Source organism: Syngnathus floridae, chromosome 11 (genome assembly GCF_059516105.1).
Source record: "Syngnathus floridae isolate MCC-2025c chromosome 11, RoL_Sflo_1.0, whole genome shotgun sequence".
Classification (NCBI taxonomy): Eukaryota; Metazoa; Chordata; class Actinopteri; order Syngnathiformes; family Syngnathidae; genus Syngnathus; species Syngnathus floridae.
In genome coordinates, this window is record NC_142423.1 from 3,085,115 (window position 1) to 3,102,020 (window position 16,906).

The window sequence follows — 16,906 nt, forward strand, 5'->3', positions numbered from 1 at the left end:
GCGTGTAATATCACAGGGTCATGAAGTAAATAATATTTAAAATGGCGTATAGATCGCTCGTTACAAACTCGCGAATTTTAACACATTTCGTCAATAAATTTCGCATATTTCTGATTGAATTTTGAAGTTTTATATAATGCAACAATTGAGCTCGACTTATACAAAGGATATATCATAAAATCGTAAATTTCCCTCGAATTTTAGGGGGTCGACTTATACACCGAGTCGACTTATACACCGGCAAATACGGTAATCTATATATCGATATATGGGCCTGTGGAATCATTTGAAGTGCAACCGCCGTCAGCGGCGCGGCGCGCATGCGGCATTGTTGACATAAAGGACGATCGATGGATTTAATGATTTGGACTGACACATGGTTTGATAATAATATTGCTTATATGATAGTTATTTGATATATAATTTATATATCGTTATATGGGCCAGTGGAATGATTTGAAGTGCAACCGCCGTCAGCGGCGCGCATCCGGCATTGTTGACATAAAGGATGATCGATGGATTTAATGATTTGGAGTGACACAGATTGTTTGATAATATTGCTGATATAATAGTTATTTGATATACAATTTATATATCGTTATATTTACCTGTGGAATAATTTTAAGTGCAACTGCGGTCAGCGGCGCAGCACGCACGTGGCATTGTTGACAAAGGACAATCGATGGATTCAATGATTTGGAATGACACAGATGGTTTGATAATCCATCCATCCATCTTCTTCCGTTTATCCAAGGTCGGGTCGCGGGGACAGCAGCTTTAGGAGGGACTCCCAGACTTCCCTCTCCCCAGCCATTTCATCCAGCTCATCCCGGGGGATCCCAAGGCGTTCCCAGGCCAGCTGAGAGACATAGTCTCCAGCGCGTCCTGGGTCGTCCCCGGGGTCTCCTACCGGCGGGACATGCCCGGAACATCCAGGAGGCATCCTGATGAGATGCCCGAGCCACCTCATCTGGCTCCTCTCAACATGGAGGAGCAGCGGCTCTACTGCGAGTCTCTCCTGGATGACCGAGCTTCTCACCTTATCGCTAAGGGAGAGCCCGGACACCCTGCGGAAGAAACTCATTTCGGCCGCTTGTATCCTGGATCTCGTTCTTTCGGTCACGACCCATAGCTCGTTACCATAGGTGTGGGTAGGAGCATAGATCGACCGGTAAATCGAGAGCTTTGCCTTTTGGGTCAGCTCTCTCTTCACCACGAGAGCTCAGTACAGAGTGCGCATTACTGCAGACGCTGCACCGATCCGCCTGTCGATCTCGCGCTCCAACCTGCCCTCACTCGTGAACAAGACCCCAAGATACTTGAACTCCTCCACTAGGGGCAGGATCTCATCCCTGATCCGGAGAGGGTATTCCACCCTTTTCCGACCGAGGACCATGGACTCGGATTTGGAGGTGCTGACCCTCATCCCGACCGCTTCACACTCGGCTGCGAACCGCTCCATTGAAAGCTGGAGATCATGGCTTGAAGAAGCCAACTGCACCACGTCATCTGCAAAAAGCAGAGACGTGATCCTGAGGTCCCCAAACCAGACACCCTCAACGCCTTGGATGCGCCTTGAAATTCCATAAAAATTATGAACAGAATCGGAGACAAAGGGCAGCCTTGGCGGAGTCCAACCCTCACTGGAAACGAATCCGACTTACTACCAGAAATGCGGACCAGACTCTGGCATCGGTGATACAGGGACCGAATCGCCCTTATCAGTTGGCTCGGCATCCCGTACTCCCGAAGCACCTGCCTCAGAACTTCCCGTGGGACAAGGTCGAACGCCTTCTCCAAGTCCACAAAACACATGTGGACTGGTTGGGCGAACTCCCATGGCCCCTCGAGGATCTTGCCGAGGGTGTAGAGCTGGTCCACTGTTCCACGGCCAGGACGAAAGCCACACTGCTCCTCCTGAATCCGAGGTTCGACCTGCCGACGGACCCTCCTCTCCAGCACCCCTGAATAGACTCTACCAGGGAGGCTGAGGAGTGTGATTCCCCTGTAATTGGAACACACCCTCTGGTCCCCCTTCTTAAAGAGGGGAACCACCACCCCAGTCTGCCAATCCAGAGGCACCGTGCCCGATGTCCACGCAATGTTGTAGAGGCGTGTCAGCCATGACAGCCCCACAACATTAATAACTTTAATAACTCCGGGCGGATGTCATCCATCTGGCCACCGAAGAGTTTTTTAACTACCTCAGTGACTTCGACCCCAGAGATTGGAGAGTCCACCTCAGAGTCTCCAGGCCCTGCTTCCACAATGGAAGGCGTGTAGGTGGAATTGAGGAGGTCTTCGAAGTATTCTACCCAACGACTCACGACGTCCCGAGTCGAGGTCAGCAGTACGCCATCTCCACTGTAAACAGTGTTGACGGTGCACTGTTTCCCCCTCCTGAGACGCCGAATGGTGGTCCAGAATTTCCTCGAAGCCATCCGGAAGTCATTCTCCATGGCCACGCCAAACTCCTCCCACGCCCGGGTTTTCGCCTCAGCAACCGCTGAAGCCGCGTTCCGCTTGGCCATCCGGTACCTGTCAGCTGCCTCCGGAGTCCCGCAGGCCAAAACGGCCCGATAGGACTCCTTCTTCAGCTTGACGGCATCCCTTACCGCCGGTGTCCACCAGCGGGTTTGGGGTTTACACCAAACCTCAGAATGCTGCGCAAAGCCAAGGAGGAGGCCTACAGGAGTGGGGATTGTGACCTGTTCAGGCAGGCCAGGAACACACTGACTCGAGAGATCAGGAAAGCTAAGAAGAGCTATGGGGAGAGCCTGGAGCGGCACTTATCTGCCAATCCTGATCCCTCAACAGTGTGGAAAGGCCTGCAGAGCATCACGGGCTTCAAGAAACCAAGCCCCCGTCCTGTGGAGAACACAGTGCTTGCAAACCAGCTAAACAGGTTTTATTGCAGGTTTGAACGGTCCACCCACACAACAGGACCTCCTGCATCACAATCAATAACCACACCTCCCCCCACAACCCCCCTGTTCATACCTCCATCGTTGTTATCACTACTCTGTGGAACAGCGATACACTGGAACAGGCCTGTTCTCGGAAGTGTCATCTGTGGTTTTATCACCAGTGGCTACCTTCCACCCAGACAGTCTGGTGAACGCGCACTCACGCACACCGCCCGGGACTAGATTGATCGTCGCTCTTCGGACACAAAGTATGGCAGCGGACCAAGAGGTTTGTACGGCTTCGTGCACCAACTGCACCCTTCTCTTAGAGAGGTTGTCTCTGCTAGAGGGACGTGTCCGCCAGTTAGAGCAGAATAGTGCGATAACAGTAGTTGCGGTGGACACAGACGCGGGCTGTAGTCAGCCCGCTAGCCCGGTTAGCATTAGCCCCAAGCAGCTTGCTAATCGCGATGAGCCAGGTAAGACGCATAGCCGTCCAAAGTCATCTCGGTCTACTGGCCCTCGCACTCTGGTCATAGGCGACTCCATTACCCGAAACATTACGCTTAAAAATCCAGCCACGGTAATGTGTATTCCTGGGGGCAGAGCACCCGACATAGAAGCTAATCTTAGGGAGCTGACTCGCAATAGGCCTAGTCAACAGCGTAGTTCCACCAACACTAGCTACTCGGACATAGTAATACACGTCGGCTCCAATGATGTTAGGATGAGACAATCAGAGATCACAAAGAAAAACATAGCGAGGACTTGTGATCTTGCCAGAAAGATGAGTCGGCATCGAGTATTTGTCTCTGGCCCCCTGCCTGGGAGAGGCACTGATGAGAGGTTTAGTAGATTAGTCTCCCTTAATCGATGGATGGCTGGGTTCTGTAAAAAGCAGGGACTGTATTTTATAGATAACCGGTCCTCCTTCTGGGGCCGCCCCGACCTGCTGAGGAAGGACGGCCTTCACCCTAACCGTGAAGGCGCCTTCACTCTTTCTAGGAATATAGATTACTGTTTGAGCCACTCATGACAGGTCACTTTAGAGCAGGCCAGGGCACAGGTGATTAGACCACCTGTGAGGATGGGTTTGAAGTCTGTTAAGTTAAAGTTAACTAGCGCTAGGCTAGACTTTCAGCATACACATAGCTCCTCGTGTAGACTAGAGCGCGACAGTTTAAATAGTGCTGCAGTACACATAAACACACTTTCTACTGGGGTAGTAGACAAATCCAATCACTCCGTCCCGACCGGTCTTGCTAATGAAACTGTGCCTGTTTTAGATAACTTCACATGTGTAACAAATATTCATCATCAAATTCCCACGGTCGTTTCATCTCACCGCGCTAATAAACTTTTGAGAGGTGATGTTAGGCCTAGAGAACACAATTTTATTCGCATCCCGTTTAAAAATCCTTCGATAGATACGCACCCTGATCGACCGATTACACTTAAACTCGGTTTTATGAATATTAGATCGCTTCATACGAAAGCAGTTCTCGTTAATGACCTTATCACGGAACATAATCTAAACGTTTTTGGTCTTTGCGAGACCTGGTTAAAACCTAATGAACTGCTGCCACTTAACGAGGCCTCGCCTCCAAATTTTGTGAGCTCGCATGTGGCACGTCCTCGAAAAAAGGGTGGGGGTGTCGCCCTCATCTCAAATTCTGAGCTTAGATTTAGGCCTCGCTCAATTCACGTATTTAAAACATTTGAAGTTCTCATTGTGCGATCCACTGCTTTACCGTCATTCTATCTTGCTGTTATTTACCGTCCACCCGGGGCTTACTCTGGCTTCCTGGATGAATTTTCAGAATTTGTGGCTGATTTAGTGACAAATGCAGATAATATAGTTATCATGGGTGATTTCAACATCCACATGAATTCACCGTCAGAACCACTGACTTCGGCATTTCAGACTTTAATCGATACGTTTGGTTTTACACAAGCCGTACAGGCAGCAACGCATAAGAATGGAAATACCTTAGATCTGGTATTATCCCGGGGACTAGCAACCTAAAATATAGCAGTACTGCCATACACTACTGTTCTGTCTGATCATTTCTTAATAAAATTTGAAATTTTAGTTCCTTGTCAAAGACAAGACAGCAATCAGAATTATAGCAGCCGTAATTTTAACTCCATGACTGCAACTGCGCTATCTGAGTTACTGTCGCCGGCAACCGCCATGTTTCCCGCATACAGCGGCTCTATTGATAATCTTACAAATGAATTCAATGCGACATTATTAAAAGCCATCAACTCTGTGGCACCGCTACGTCTGAAAACTCGTCGTAGATGGCCAACTCCGTGGTTCACAGATGAAACAAGTACGCTTAAACAATTATGTAGAAAGCATGAGCGCAGATGCCGTTTAACCAAACTTGAGGTTTTCCATCAGGCATGGAAGGACAGCCTCCTGAAATATAAAGATGCGCTTATCTTAGCAAAAACTCGTTATTTTTCGCAAGTCATTAATCTCAATAAAAACAATCCTAAATACCTATTTGATACAGTGGCAAAGCTAACTCTGCGCCAGCCGACCCCCGATAGCTCCTTCCACTCAGCTGACGAGTTTATGAAATTTTTTGCACAAAAGATTGAGTCCATTAGGGACGAGATCAAGAATACCATTCCAATCGCTCAGCCGGTTACTAGCGCTGGGGATCATGCAATAACCCTCTCAAATTTTAAAAGCGTTTCCCTTGAAATGCTTACAAAATTGGTTAGTGCGGCTAAACAAACAACATGTTTACTCGACCCGCTTCCAGCCGAACTACTTAAAGAATTATTTCCAATTTTAGGACCGTCCGTCTTAAATATAATCAATCTGTCTGTTTCCTCTGGGATAGTGCCAACAGCCTTTAAAACCGCTATTATTAAACCGCTACTTAAGCGAGCAAATATTGACCCGGACTGTCTCAGTAATTATAGGCCAGTTTCAAACCTCCCATTCATAGCAAAACTTCTTGAAAAAGTAGTAGCGCAGCAGCTTATTGATTACATGGTCGCTAATAATCGATATGACTCTTTTCAGTCTGGCTTTAGAGCTAATCATTCCATAGAGACAGCACTTGCTAAAGTGACTAATGATCTCCTCATAGCTATGGATTCAAATACGTCGTCTGTATTGTTACTACTCGATCTTAGTGCTGCCTTTGACACTGTAGACTTCGATATTTTATTAGGGCGTCTTAAAAATTGTGTTGGTATCTCAGGGTCAGCACTCAGCTGGTTCAATTCCTATCTATCAGACAGGACGCACCGAGTGGTCCATGGCAATACGTCCTCTGAGCTCTATAATGTTACGTGTGGTGTCCCACAGGGATCGGAATTCGGACCGATTTTATTTAATATTTATATGATTCCGCTTGGGGACATAATACGTAAATATAATGTTAGTTTTCAATGCTACGCGGATGACACCCAATTATATATGCCGTTATCGATGACAGATCCGCGGGACTGTTGTAATCTCGAAGCGTGCCTTGCGGAGATCAAGCAATGGATGTCTCTCAACTTCCTTCGTCTTAACCCAGATAAAACTGAGATGTTGATAATTGGTCCTACTCGTTATCAACACTTATTTAAGGAAACCACTATAACTATAGATAACCGTACTATCGCTCAGAGTGATACGGTAACTAATCTCGGGGTAATATTTGACCAAACGCTCTCCTTTCAAAAACACATTAAGAATATAACCAGGATTGCGTTTTTTCACCTTCGTAATATTGCTAAGATTCGTCCGATCCTCTCGATCGGGGATGCGGAAACTATTATACATGCGTTCGTCACGTCGCGCCTGGACTACTGTAATGTATTATTCTCTGGTCTTCCTAAGTCCAGTATCAAAAGTCTACAGTTAGTGCAAAATGCCGCTGCGAGGCTGCTCTCACGGTCAAGAACATTTGATCACATTACCCCAATATTGGCCAAATTACATTGGCTCCCGGTCCATTTAAGATGTGACTTCAAGGTTCTTCTACTAACCTATAAATCACTGCATGGCTTAGCGCCTTCATATCTCGTCGACCTAGTCGTTCCTTATGTTCCGTCTCGTAACCTTCGTTCGCAAAACGCTCGTCTTTTAGTTACACCGAGGGTCAAGAAAATGTCTGCAGGTTCTAGAGCATTCTCTATTCGGGCTCCAGAGCTTTGGAATGCCCTACCCATGGATATTAGAACTACTACCTCAGTAGAAACATTTAAGACACGTTTAAAGACACATTTCTATGAGATGGCCTTTAACTAACTTGTAGTGGCCGATTTGGCCGGAGTTTGTTTTGTTCTCTCTGCCCACCCCCTCCCTGGCTGGGGAGGGGGTTAGGTGGCGCAAAAGCTGATAGCGGCTAGCTGGATTCTCGGGGACCAATTCAAGATGAAGAAACTGCAGCTCAACCTCCTTGAAGACACTGCCAGGACAATCGAGGGCACCTCCGACATCCATTTTTTCATTGATTTTCATATTAGGTATTACTTGTGTCCTCTCTGCATCCATTACAACCTGGTGATCCTGAAAGGGGGATCCTTCCATCTGTGGTCCCTTCTCAAGGTTTCTCATTTTCCCCTGGCAGGGTTTTTTTGACTTTTTCTTTGCCCTTTTGGGAGCTTAAGATCAGGGGATGCTTTGAGAATAATTGTCAATTTTGGCTATGTGAAGCCCTTTGAGACTGTTTGTGATTTAGGGCTATACAAATAAACTTGACTTGACTTGACTTGACGCTCTCTCTTTCAGAAGCCGCGCCCGCACTTCAGATCCGCGAGGAGGAGGTGTGTCAGATGTTCCGGAGACAAAAGGTCAGGAAGGCACCAGTCCCAGACGGCGTGTCCCCCTCCAGCCTGATAGTCTGTGTTGAGCAGCTGGCACTCACCTTTGCACAGATCTTCAACCGTTCCCTGGAGCTGTGTGAGGTGCCATCGTGCTTCAAAAGCTCCACCATCATACCGGTGGCCAAGAAGCCCGCCATCACAGGTTTGAATGATTATAGACCTGTCGCCCTGACATCTGTGGTCATGAAATCCTTTGAGAGGCTAGTGTTGAGCCAGCTGAAGGACATCACGGGCCCCCTGGGGTGCGTCCTCTCTCCACTGCTCTTCTCTCTCTACGCCAACGTTTGCTCCTCAGGCGACTCTTCTGTGAAGCTCCTGAAGTATGCGGACGACACCACTCTCATCGGACTGATCTGGGACGGTGACGAGACTGCGTACAGACAGGAGGTGGAGCGGCTGGTCCACTGGTGCAGCCAAAACCATCTGGAGCTGAACCCGCTCAAGACCGTGGACCAGTCATGACAGTGGACTTCAGGAGAGAACCGCTTCCACCCCTCACTATCCTCAGGAATGCTATTCCCTTAACAGACACCTTTAAGTTCCTGGGATCCACAATCTCTCGGGACCTGAAATGGACCTGCCACATAGACTCTGTCTGGAAGAAGGCCCAGAAGAGGCTGTACTTTCTGAGACAGCTCAGGAAGTTCAACCTGCCACAGGAGCTGCTGAAGACCTTCTACACTGCCATCATCCAGTCTATCCTCTGCACCTACATCACTGTCTGGTTTGGATCGGCCACCAAACAAGACAAGCACAGACTGTAACGGACAAGCACAGACTGCAACGCACAATCAGGACTGCGGAAAAGATAATCGGGACCAACCTCCCATCTATCCAGGACTTGTACCTGTCCAGGACCAGGAAACGTGCAAGTAACATCGCTACAGACCCTTCTCACCACGCCCGGACTGTCCATCGGGAGAACCGGGAGTATTCTCGAAGCGCCGGCCTAGGATTGGCCTGCTGGCCTGAGTCTCTCTGCGTCACTCTTTTTTTTTTTTTTGTGTGTGTGCTAGTGCGGCGGCTCGCCTATCAGAGAGACAGGCCAGGCCACTCAGGCCAGGAGCATGTGAGGAGGGAAAGCCGATTGGTTTATATCAATTAACACCCGCCCCCACAGTCCGTATCAACCACACAGCGCGTGTGGAGGAAGGGGTGTGTTAAAATAATTACTATGCAAGGTGCTGGCTGCTTTAGCTAGCAAACGGTGCAAGTGAGGATAATGGACTTCGAACGTGGTAAAAAGAAGAGGAAAGGCGGTGCGGAGAGGGACAAAAAAAGAAAGGCGCTGGAGGAGGATGCGGCCAAATGCAGAAAAGTTACGGATTTATTCAGCCCCCCCTTACACACACAGCCATTAAAAACTGTGTGTGCCGGCACGTGTATCCATGCCAGTTTGCATGTGTTGTGTGCATATGTGCCGCTGCCATCTAATAAGGCTGTCCCTCTGCTGATTTATTGTTAGATTTAGTTCTAGTTGATTTTGTAAGTTGAAGAGTCATTTGTTAGTCTTTCTTACTTGCACATTCCTCTAAAATTTGTAACTGGCCCTGGCTAAATTAATATTAAAATATATGTCTATGTTTCCTATGCAAAGGTGGAAATATTGCCAGTTTTGGTGCTTCAGAAAGTAGGTCAGAGCAGCTGACAGGTATGACTATGCATGAAACATTTGGGGGAAAAAAGCATATATTTAACCGTATCATTCTTTTGATATTGATTAAATGTATTCTTGTCAATAATATAATTATTATGCTGGTTGTTCTGACACTCCCAGCAGATGCAGAGTATACTGGCAAGACAAGTCCAGGGAGCAGTGCAAGGGTAAGGCCAACTCAGGACACACAGACACACAGTCAGACTCAGAGAGACCTTTTGATTATTTTGCTCGCCCTCATTCTAGAGATTTTGATTTGTTTTTCCGGTACCACCCACAACAAAACCCAAAGAATGATTGTGTGCATGTGTGTGCACACTACTGCATTTTGCTTGTGCCCATGTATTTAAGTGTGGGTGTGAACATGCACGTGTGGGCAAGGCCAGGGTGGCCTGGTTACATAACTGACTCCTGGCCTGAAAAAATCTCTGTGACCTGCTTCTTACCCAGGTCACAGTTGTTTAAAACTACTCCCCTCCGGACGGCGTTACAGAGCGCTGTACGCCAAAACCAGCAGACACAGACACAGCTTCTTTCCCCAGGCTGTCGCTCTGATGAACTCACACCACTCAGAGTCTCAGAGACATCACTGGGCAATAATATCCTGTTCTTGCCACTTAAATGTTGTTAGTAACCTGAATGTTGTTAGTCGCTTAAATGTTGTACAGAGACTGGGATCAACCGGAGTCAAATTCCTTGTTTAGCATGCACAAACTTGGCCAATGATGCTGATTCTGGTACAAGAATAAGAATCACAGGTCACCGAGTTAAAAAAAAAAAAAAAAGATGATCCCTGATTTGATCACAAGATGGATTAACCTATTTGAGACAATTCTGTGCAAAAAGACAAAACTGTTTAAAAATATTGTTGTTGTTTTTTTTTTTTTTCAATCCAACCGTATGTGCTGACAACTGCAGCACAGGACATCCCTGGAGTGGAGGAGATTTTGTTTAGTGACTCAGTGTCAAATTATGACACTGATTTTTGCAATGAAATGCCAAGTATCTGCCAATCAGATTTGCGTTAAGTCTCGGACAAAGCATCGAACATGTGTGACGACTGGCCATGAGGCGAATACGGTCGAGTTTTAGTACTGTAGTTTTGAAGTCACTGAAGGACGGTTCACTAAATTGTGAGGACTTTTGTCACATTGCCCTGCTGGCCCAGCCAGACGGACATGTCTCACCCCGTTGAGGCCGCCCTTGCGGTTGATGTCCTGGAGGACAGCCTTGTCCAAGCCCAGCTTGAGGCTGGCCTTGTCGAACATCTCTCGCTCGTAGGAGTTCCTGGTGATGAGGCGGTACACCTTGACCGCTTTGCTCTGGCCGATGCGGTGGCAGCGCGCCTGAGCCTGGTGGGGGAAGCGGACACACGACGTTTTGATTACTCCCTAATCTACCCATATATCAATTCTTCCAACATAATTTGGGCCAGCACTCATCCTACCAAGTTGAATCGCATTTATTGTCTACAAAATCGTTGTGTCCGAATCATTCTACATGCTAACTACCTTGCTCATTCACTACCGCTATTCCAGGAACTATCAATTCTCAGTTTATACCAGGTAAACTGTTCCCCAATACACTCAATAGCTTTTACAGGAGAAGGGAAGACTATCACTGTCATAACACCAGAAATAAGGCTAGACTTGAGTTGCCCACCATACGAACTTCCCTGTCCAACTGTAGTCTTCATTTCAGGGGTGCCAAAGTATTTAATCCATATCCATTTCTTTGACCTTTCGTCCTTCATGTTTAAAACTGCTGTTAAATGACACATATTCACAAATCACATATGCACTATGAGCTATAGTAGTATTACCTGAGTTAGGTTGCTTGTTACCTTGGCTACTGTTATTATTTTGCCTTGATGTTGCTATTATTTGTTTACTAAGGATTTATTAACATTATTTGTTTATTAAGTTATTATTGCCATCCCTTTGTAATTACATTGATTTCAATCCTACTTAAAATGGTAGGCTAATTGATTGATTATATATTTTTTATAAAACTTTCTTTAATTTTAACTTGAAATCTGAGGGAGACACCTACTCTTCCTTGCGCATGACTATTTTCTTTATTTTTTTTTTCTTTATATGACATTTATGTTATTATGTGTGCGCTAACTAAAAATAAATAAATAAATAAATAAACAAATAAATAAATAAATAAATAAATAAATAAATAAATAAATACCGTAATTTCCGGACTATAAGTCGCGTTTTTTTTCATAGTTTGGGTGGGGGGGCGACTTATACTCAGGAGCGACTTATGTATGTTTTTTTTCACAAATTTTTACTTGATCATTAAGACATCACTTACAAGTATAGTTGACCACTTCCCATGTTATTTTTAGTATAGTTGATCACTTCACATGCTTTTATATCTTTATCTTGAACATATTCAAAACATAAAAAATAGAGAAAACATCAAATAAAGCAATTAACACTTTAAAGCACCATATCCAAGTCCACTGTCTGCTGTATGTACACTTCCTCCATTTTTGCTCGTCTTATATTTATTATTATTATTTATTATTATTTGTGTATTTATCATTTATTCAACACTCTTATTTATTAATTGTTTGTGCCTTCTTGGGTTTTTTTTGTGTTGCTTGTATGCATATGTGTACTATCTCACCGAGGGATAGTGGAAACGTAATTTCAATCTCTTTGTGTGTCTTAGTATATTAAAAAAATAAAAATAAAAAAAAATCGACGATAAAGCAGACTTTGACTTTGATAAAACAACCAAAAAAAATTATATTTTCAGACGAAACTGGATGAGGGCGCTCTAAATTTCACCGTTGGCCGTGACTCATCAACTGGGTGGGCTTAAGAAAAATGGCACCAAAAAGAAACTCATATTTTGCAGGTTACAAACTTCAAGTTGTAAAATATGCAGCTGAAAACAGTAATCGAGCAGCAGAAAGAAAGTTTGGAGAACCGTGATGTACCAATGGATTACTATTTCAAGTGACGTCAGTAGCGCGGCGCGGCGGTTGCTTACATACAAACGTGCCCACATAAGGACTACCGGCATCATTAGCGGTGATCATTTCTAAGTGACACCGAGGACAAAGAGTTTGAAAGAATTAAGGATTTGGAGTGACATAGAAGGTTTGAAAAACTATTATGGCTTTTGCGCACGCCCGGTCCTAGTCTACTGAGTCGGGGGCCGGCGCTCGGCCAAGTGGCTGTCCGCGAACGGTGCGCGGGGCTCGGACATGGCCATTACGCACGCCCGGTCTGTCTGGAAGTCCACGCCGCCACACGCTTGGAAGTTTGTTTTGTTTAATAAAGAGCCGTTTACCAAACCCACGTCTATCCTTGTACTTTGTTAACGCTACAATATAGTTATATAGTAGATCTGTGGAATAAAGACGAGGCTGACGTCAGGGCGCACGCGCGGCGATGTTGACAAAGGACGAGGAATTTGATCGATGGATTTAATGGAATTAAAGTGCGTGGATGGTTTGATAATATTATTGGCTTGTAATATAGTTATTTGAAATATAGTTTATCTATCGTTATATGAGCCTGTGGAATATTTTGAAGTGCAAGCGCCCTCAGCCGTGCGCACCCATTGTTGACAAAGAACGATCGATGGATTTAATGAATTGGAGTGACACCGATGGTTTTATAAACATGTTATTCATGTAATAGTTGTCCTTAATCACTCTATATGTTACGTCAGGCCCGTTCTCAGCTCTTTGTTTGTGTTTGTCACGTTAGCATACCTATCGTTTAGCTTGTTGTTGCTATTTAATGAATTGCAGTGACACCGATGGTTTTATAAACATGTTATTCATGTAATAGTTGTCCTTAATCACTCTATATGTTACGTCAGGCCCGTTCTCAACTCTTTGTTTGAGTTTGTCACGTTAGCATACCTAACGATTAGCCTGTTGTTGCTATTTAATGAATTGGAGTGACACCGATAGTTTTATAAACATGTTATTCATGTAATAGTTGTCCTTAATCACTCTATATGTTACGTCAGGCCCGTTCTCAGCTCTTTGTTTGAGTTTGTCACGTTAGCATACCTATCGTTTAGCCTGTTGTTGCTATTTAATGAATTGGAGTGACACTGATGGTTTTATAAACATGATATTCACGTAATAGTTGTCCTTAATCATTCTATATGTTACGTCAGGCCCGTTCTCAGCTCTTTGTTTGTGTTTGTCACGTTAGCATACCTATCGTTTAGCCTGTTTTTGCTATCGTTTAGCCTGTTGTTGCTCGTTCATGACTGTTTTTGGTGTGGGATTTTGTCGAATAAATTGCCCCCAAAATGCGACTTATACTCCGGAGCGACTTATATATGTTTTTTTTTCACTTTTTGGGGCATTTTATGGCTGGTGCGACTTATACTCCCGAGCGACTTATAGTCCGGAAAATACGGTAAATAAAGGGCTCGCTCGGAGAACCCCCCCCAAAGGCAGGACGAGCGGCTACCTGCAAGTCGTTCTGCGGGTTCCAATCCGAGTCGAAGATGATGCAGGTGTCGGCAGCCGTCAGGTTGATGCCCAGGCCGCCCGCCCGCGTGCACAGCAGGAAGACAAAGCGGTCCGAGTCCGGCTTGCAGAAGCGGTCAATGGCCGCCTGACGCAGGTTGCCGCGGACGCGTCCGTCGATGCGCTCGTACGTGTAGCTGAGGACAGGCACGCACGCGCACAAAGTTGGGTTAGAAAACAACTGATCACTCCAACGTGCTTATTCACAGTGTTCATATTCATCAGCCCTTTCAGACATCCTTGGTGGATAATGGCTTTAAATTCCTGGTAGTTCATAGTACTGGGTATCTATGAATTGAGAGTACCTTTGCTAGCTTTCCTATTTGTGTGCACGTGTTTCTTTTTATCGGTTGTGTTTCAAATGTAAGTCGAATTTATATTTTTAATTTTTATGTGTTCTTGTCTTGTACTGTCTGTTTGTGTCAATAATTTGTAGTGATTATGTAGTAAAAAAGATTGTGTTATACGAGGACAAATAAAGTGTTGGGGCAAAAAAAGCTAACTCCAACCTGCTAATAAGTTCACGGGAGAGTTGTTTATTCGACCGAGCAATGATTTGTGCTTGCCGGTAAATGGATTAGATTGACCGATGACCGGAACCTGACAATGAGTATATTCAACCGGCCAATAGTGTAAAGATGTTGGTGTACAGTAATCCCTCGCTACATCGCAGTTCATTTATCGCGGCTTCAATACATTGCGGACCCCCAGCAAAAATAACAAAGATTCAAAATAAAAATTCTAAATTGAGGAATTATGGCATGAAAGTTGCCCGCACGCCAGCAGAAGGCACGGAGTGCCCACACAATTGCAGTATGTACACTTGTACCTTGTTATAAAAAAGTTGTTATAACCTTGTTATAAATGTTTTTATAATAAAAGAGTTCTTGAAAATATATTTACAGTATGTACACTTGTATCTTGTTATAAAAAAAGTTGTTTATAATGAGAGTTCTAAAAACATTTACAGAATGTGTACTTTTGCGACACCTACATACACACGCGCACACGCACACACACACACACACACACACACACACACACACACATTATTTTCTGTATGTCATGAATACAATTAATATAGTATTTACATGTTTGAAACTATTTGTTGTTCTAATGATAAAATCTGCACTTATATGGTTTAATATGCATTTATTGATACACAAAAAAGTCCTCGCCTTCCAACACTCGATTGATGTTGTCTGCCTCCAAGAGACTCACATTGGCACAGAGGAAGCGGGCCGCTTCACCATCAAAGTCTTTGACCTCCTGTGCTACATCCCACATGCCACCTATGTGCGCTCTAGGAAACCACTTAACAACACATTTCTCTGACACCATAACTATCGGTGGTTTCAATATTGTCAATGTGTACAAGCCCCATAGTGCCAACTGGGATGTGCAGGTCCTACCCACACTACCCCATCCTGCCATCTATGTGGGAGATTTCAACAGCCACCACCCTGACTTGGGATACCCAGCAGCGGATAGCGATGGAAAGGCACTTTAAGACTGGGCATCTAAAAATGACCATGCCCTGATACACGATCCCAAAGAAAGAGGAATCTTCCACTCCGCCAGGTGGAAGAAAGACTACTCTCCTGACCTGTGTTGGGTCAGCTCTTTGAATGGAACGCCATATCCTGCTCAGATCCTCATCCTTGATGACTATCCACACAGTCAACACCGCCCCTTGCTCATACACGTTGGCCTACAGCTTTCAGTCATAAACAGCCTGAGGAAGATGCACTGGAACTTCCGCAAACAACAAATATTCATCATCAAATTCCCACGGTCGTTTCATCCCACCACCCTAATAAACTTTTGAGAGGTGATATTAGGCCTAGAGAACACAATTTTACTCGCATCCCGTTTAAAAATCTTTCGATAGATACGCACCCTGATCAACCGATTACACTTAAATTCGGTTTTATGAATATTAGATCACTTCATACGAAAGCAGTTCTCGTTAATGACCTTATCACGGAACATAATCTAAACGTTTTTGGTCTTTGCGAGACCTGGTTAAAACCTAATGAATTGCTGCCACTTAACGAGGCCTCGCCTCCAAATTTTGTGAGCTTGCATGTGGCACGTCCTCGAAAAAAGGGTGGGGGTGTCGCCCTCATCTCAAATTCTGAGCTTAGATTTAGGCCTCGCTCAATTCACGTATTTAAAACATTTGAAGTTCTCATTGTGCGATCCACTGCGTTACCGTCATTCTATCTTGTTGTTATTTACCGCCCACCCGGGGCTTACTCTGGCTTCCTGGATGAATTTTCAGAATTTGTGGCTGATCTAGTGACAAATGCAGATAATATAGTTATCATGGGTGATTTCAACATCCACATGAATTCACCGTCAGAACCACGGACTTCGGCATTTCAAACTTTAATCGATACGTGTGGTGTTACTCAAGCTGTACAAGCAGCAACGCATAAGAATGGAAATACCTTAGATCTGGTATTATCCCGGGGACTAGCAACCTCAAATATAGCAGTACTGCCATACACTACTGTTCTGTCTGATCATTTCTTAATAAAATTTGAAATTTTAGTTCCTTGTCAAAGACAAGAGAGCAATCGGAATTATAGCAGCCGTAATTTTAACTCCATGACTGCAACTGCGCTGTCTGAGTTACTGTCGCCGGCAACCGCCATGTTTCCCGCATACAGCGGCTCTATCGATAATCTTACAAATGAATTCAATGCGACATTATTAAAAGCCATCGACTCTGTGGCACCGCTACGTCTGAAAACTCGCCGTAGATGGCCAACTCCGTGGTTCACAGATGAAACACGTACGTTTAAACAATTATGTAGAAAGCATGAGCGCAGGTGGCGTTTAACCAAACTTGAGGTTTTCCATCAGGCATGGAAGGACAGCCTCCTGAAATATAAAGTTGCGCTAATTTTAGCAAAAACTCGTTATTTTTCGCAAGTCATTAATCTTAATAAAAAAAATCCTAAATACCTATTTGATACTGTG

The 16,906-nt window shown here is 44.9% G+C and overlaps 1 protein-coding gene across 10 annotated transcripts in view; it reads right to left on the reverse strand.

The window, feature by feature from the left end:
- The window catches only part of chd6 (chromodomain helicase DNA binding protein 6), a 95,107-nt gene that overhangs the window by 36,904 nt on the left and 41,297 nt on the right, over positions 1 to 16,906 (reverse strand). For all 10 annotated transcript variants that reach the window (XM_088390201.1, XM_088390200.1, XM_088390192.1 and 7 more), the window contains 2 exons: positions 13,860 to 14,055; positions 10,590 to 10,754 (listed from right to left, as the gene is read on the reverse strand). In XM_088390201.1, coding sequence (XP_088246327.1) covers positions 10,590 to 10,754; positions 13,860 to 14,055 — 361 coding nt within the window. The remainder of the gene's footprint in view (positions 1 to 10,589; positions 10,755 to 13,859; positions 14,056 to 16,906) is intronic.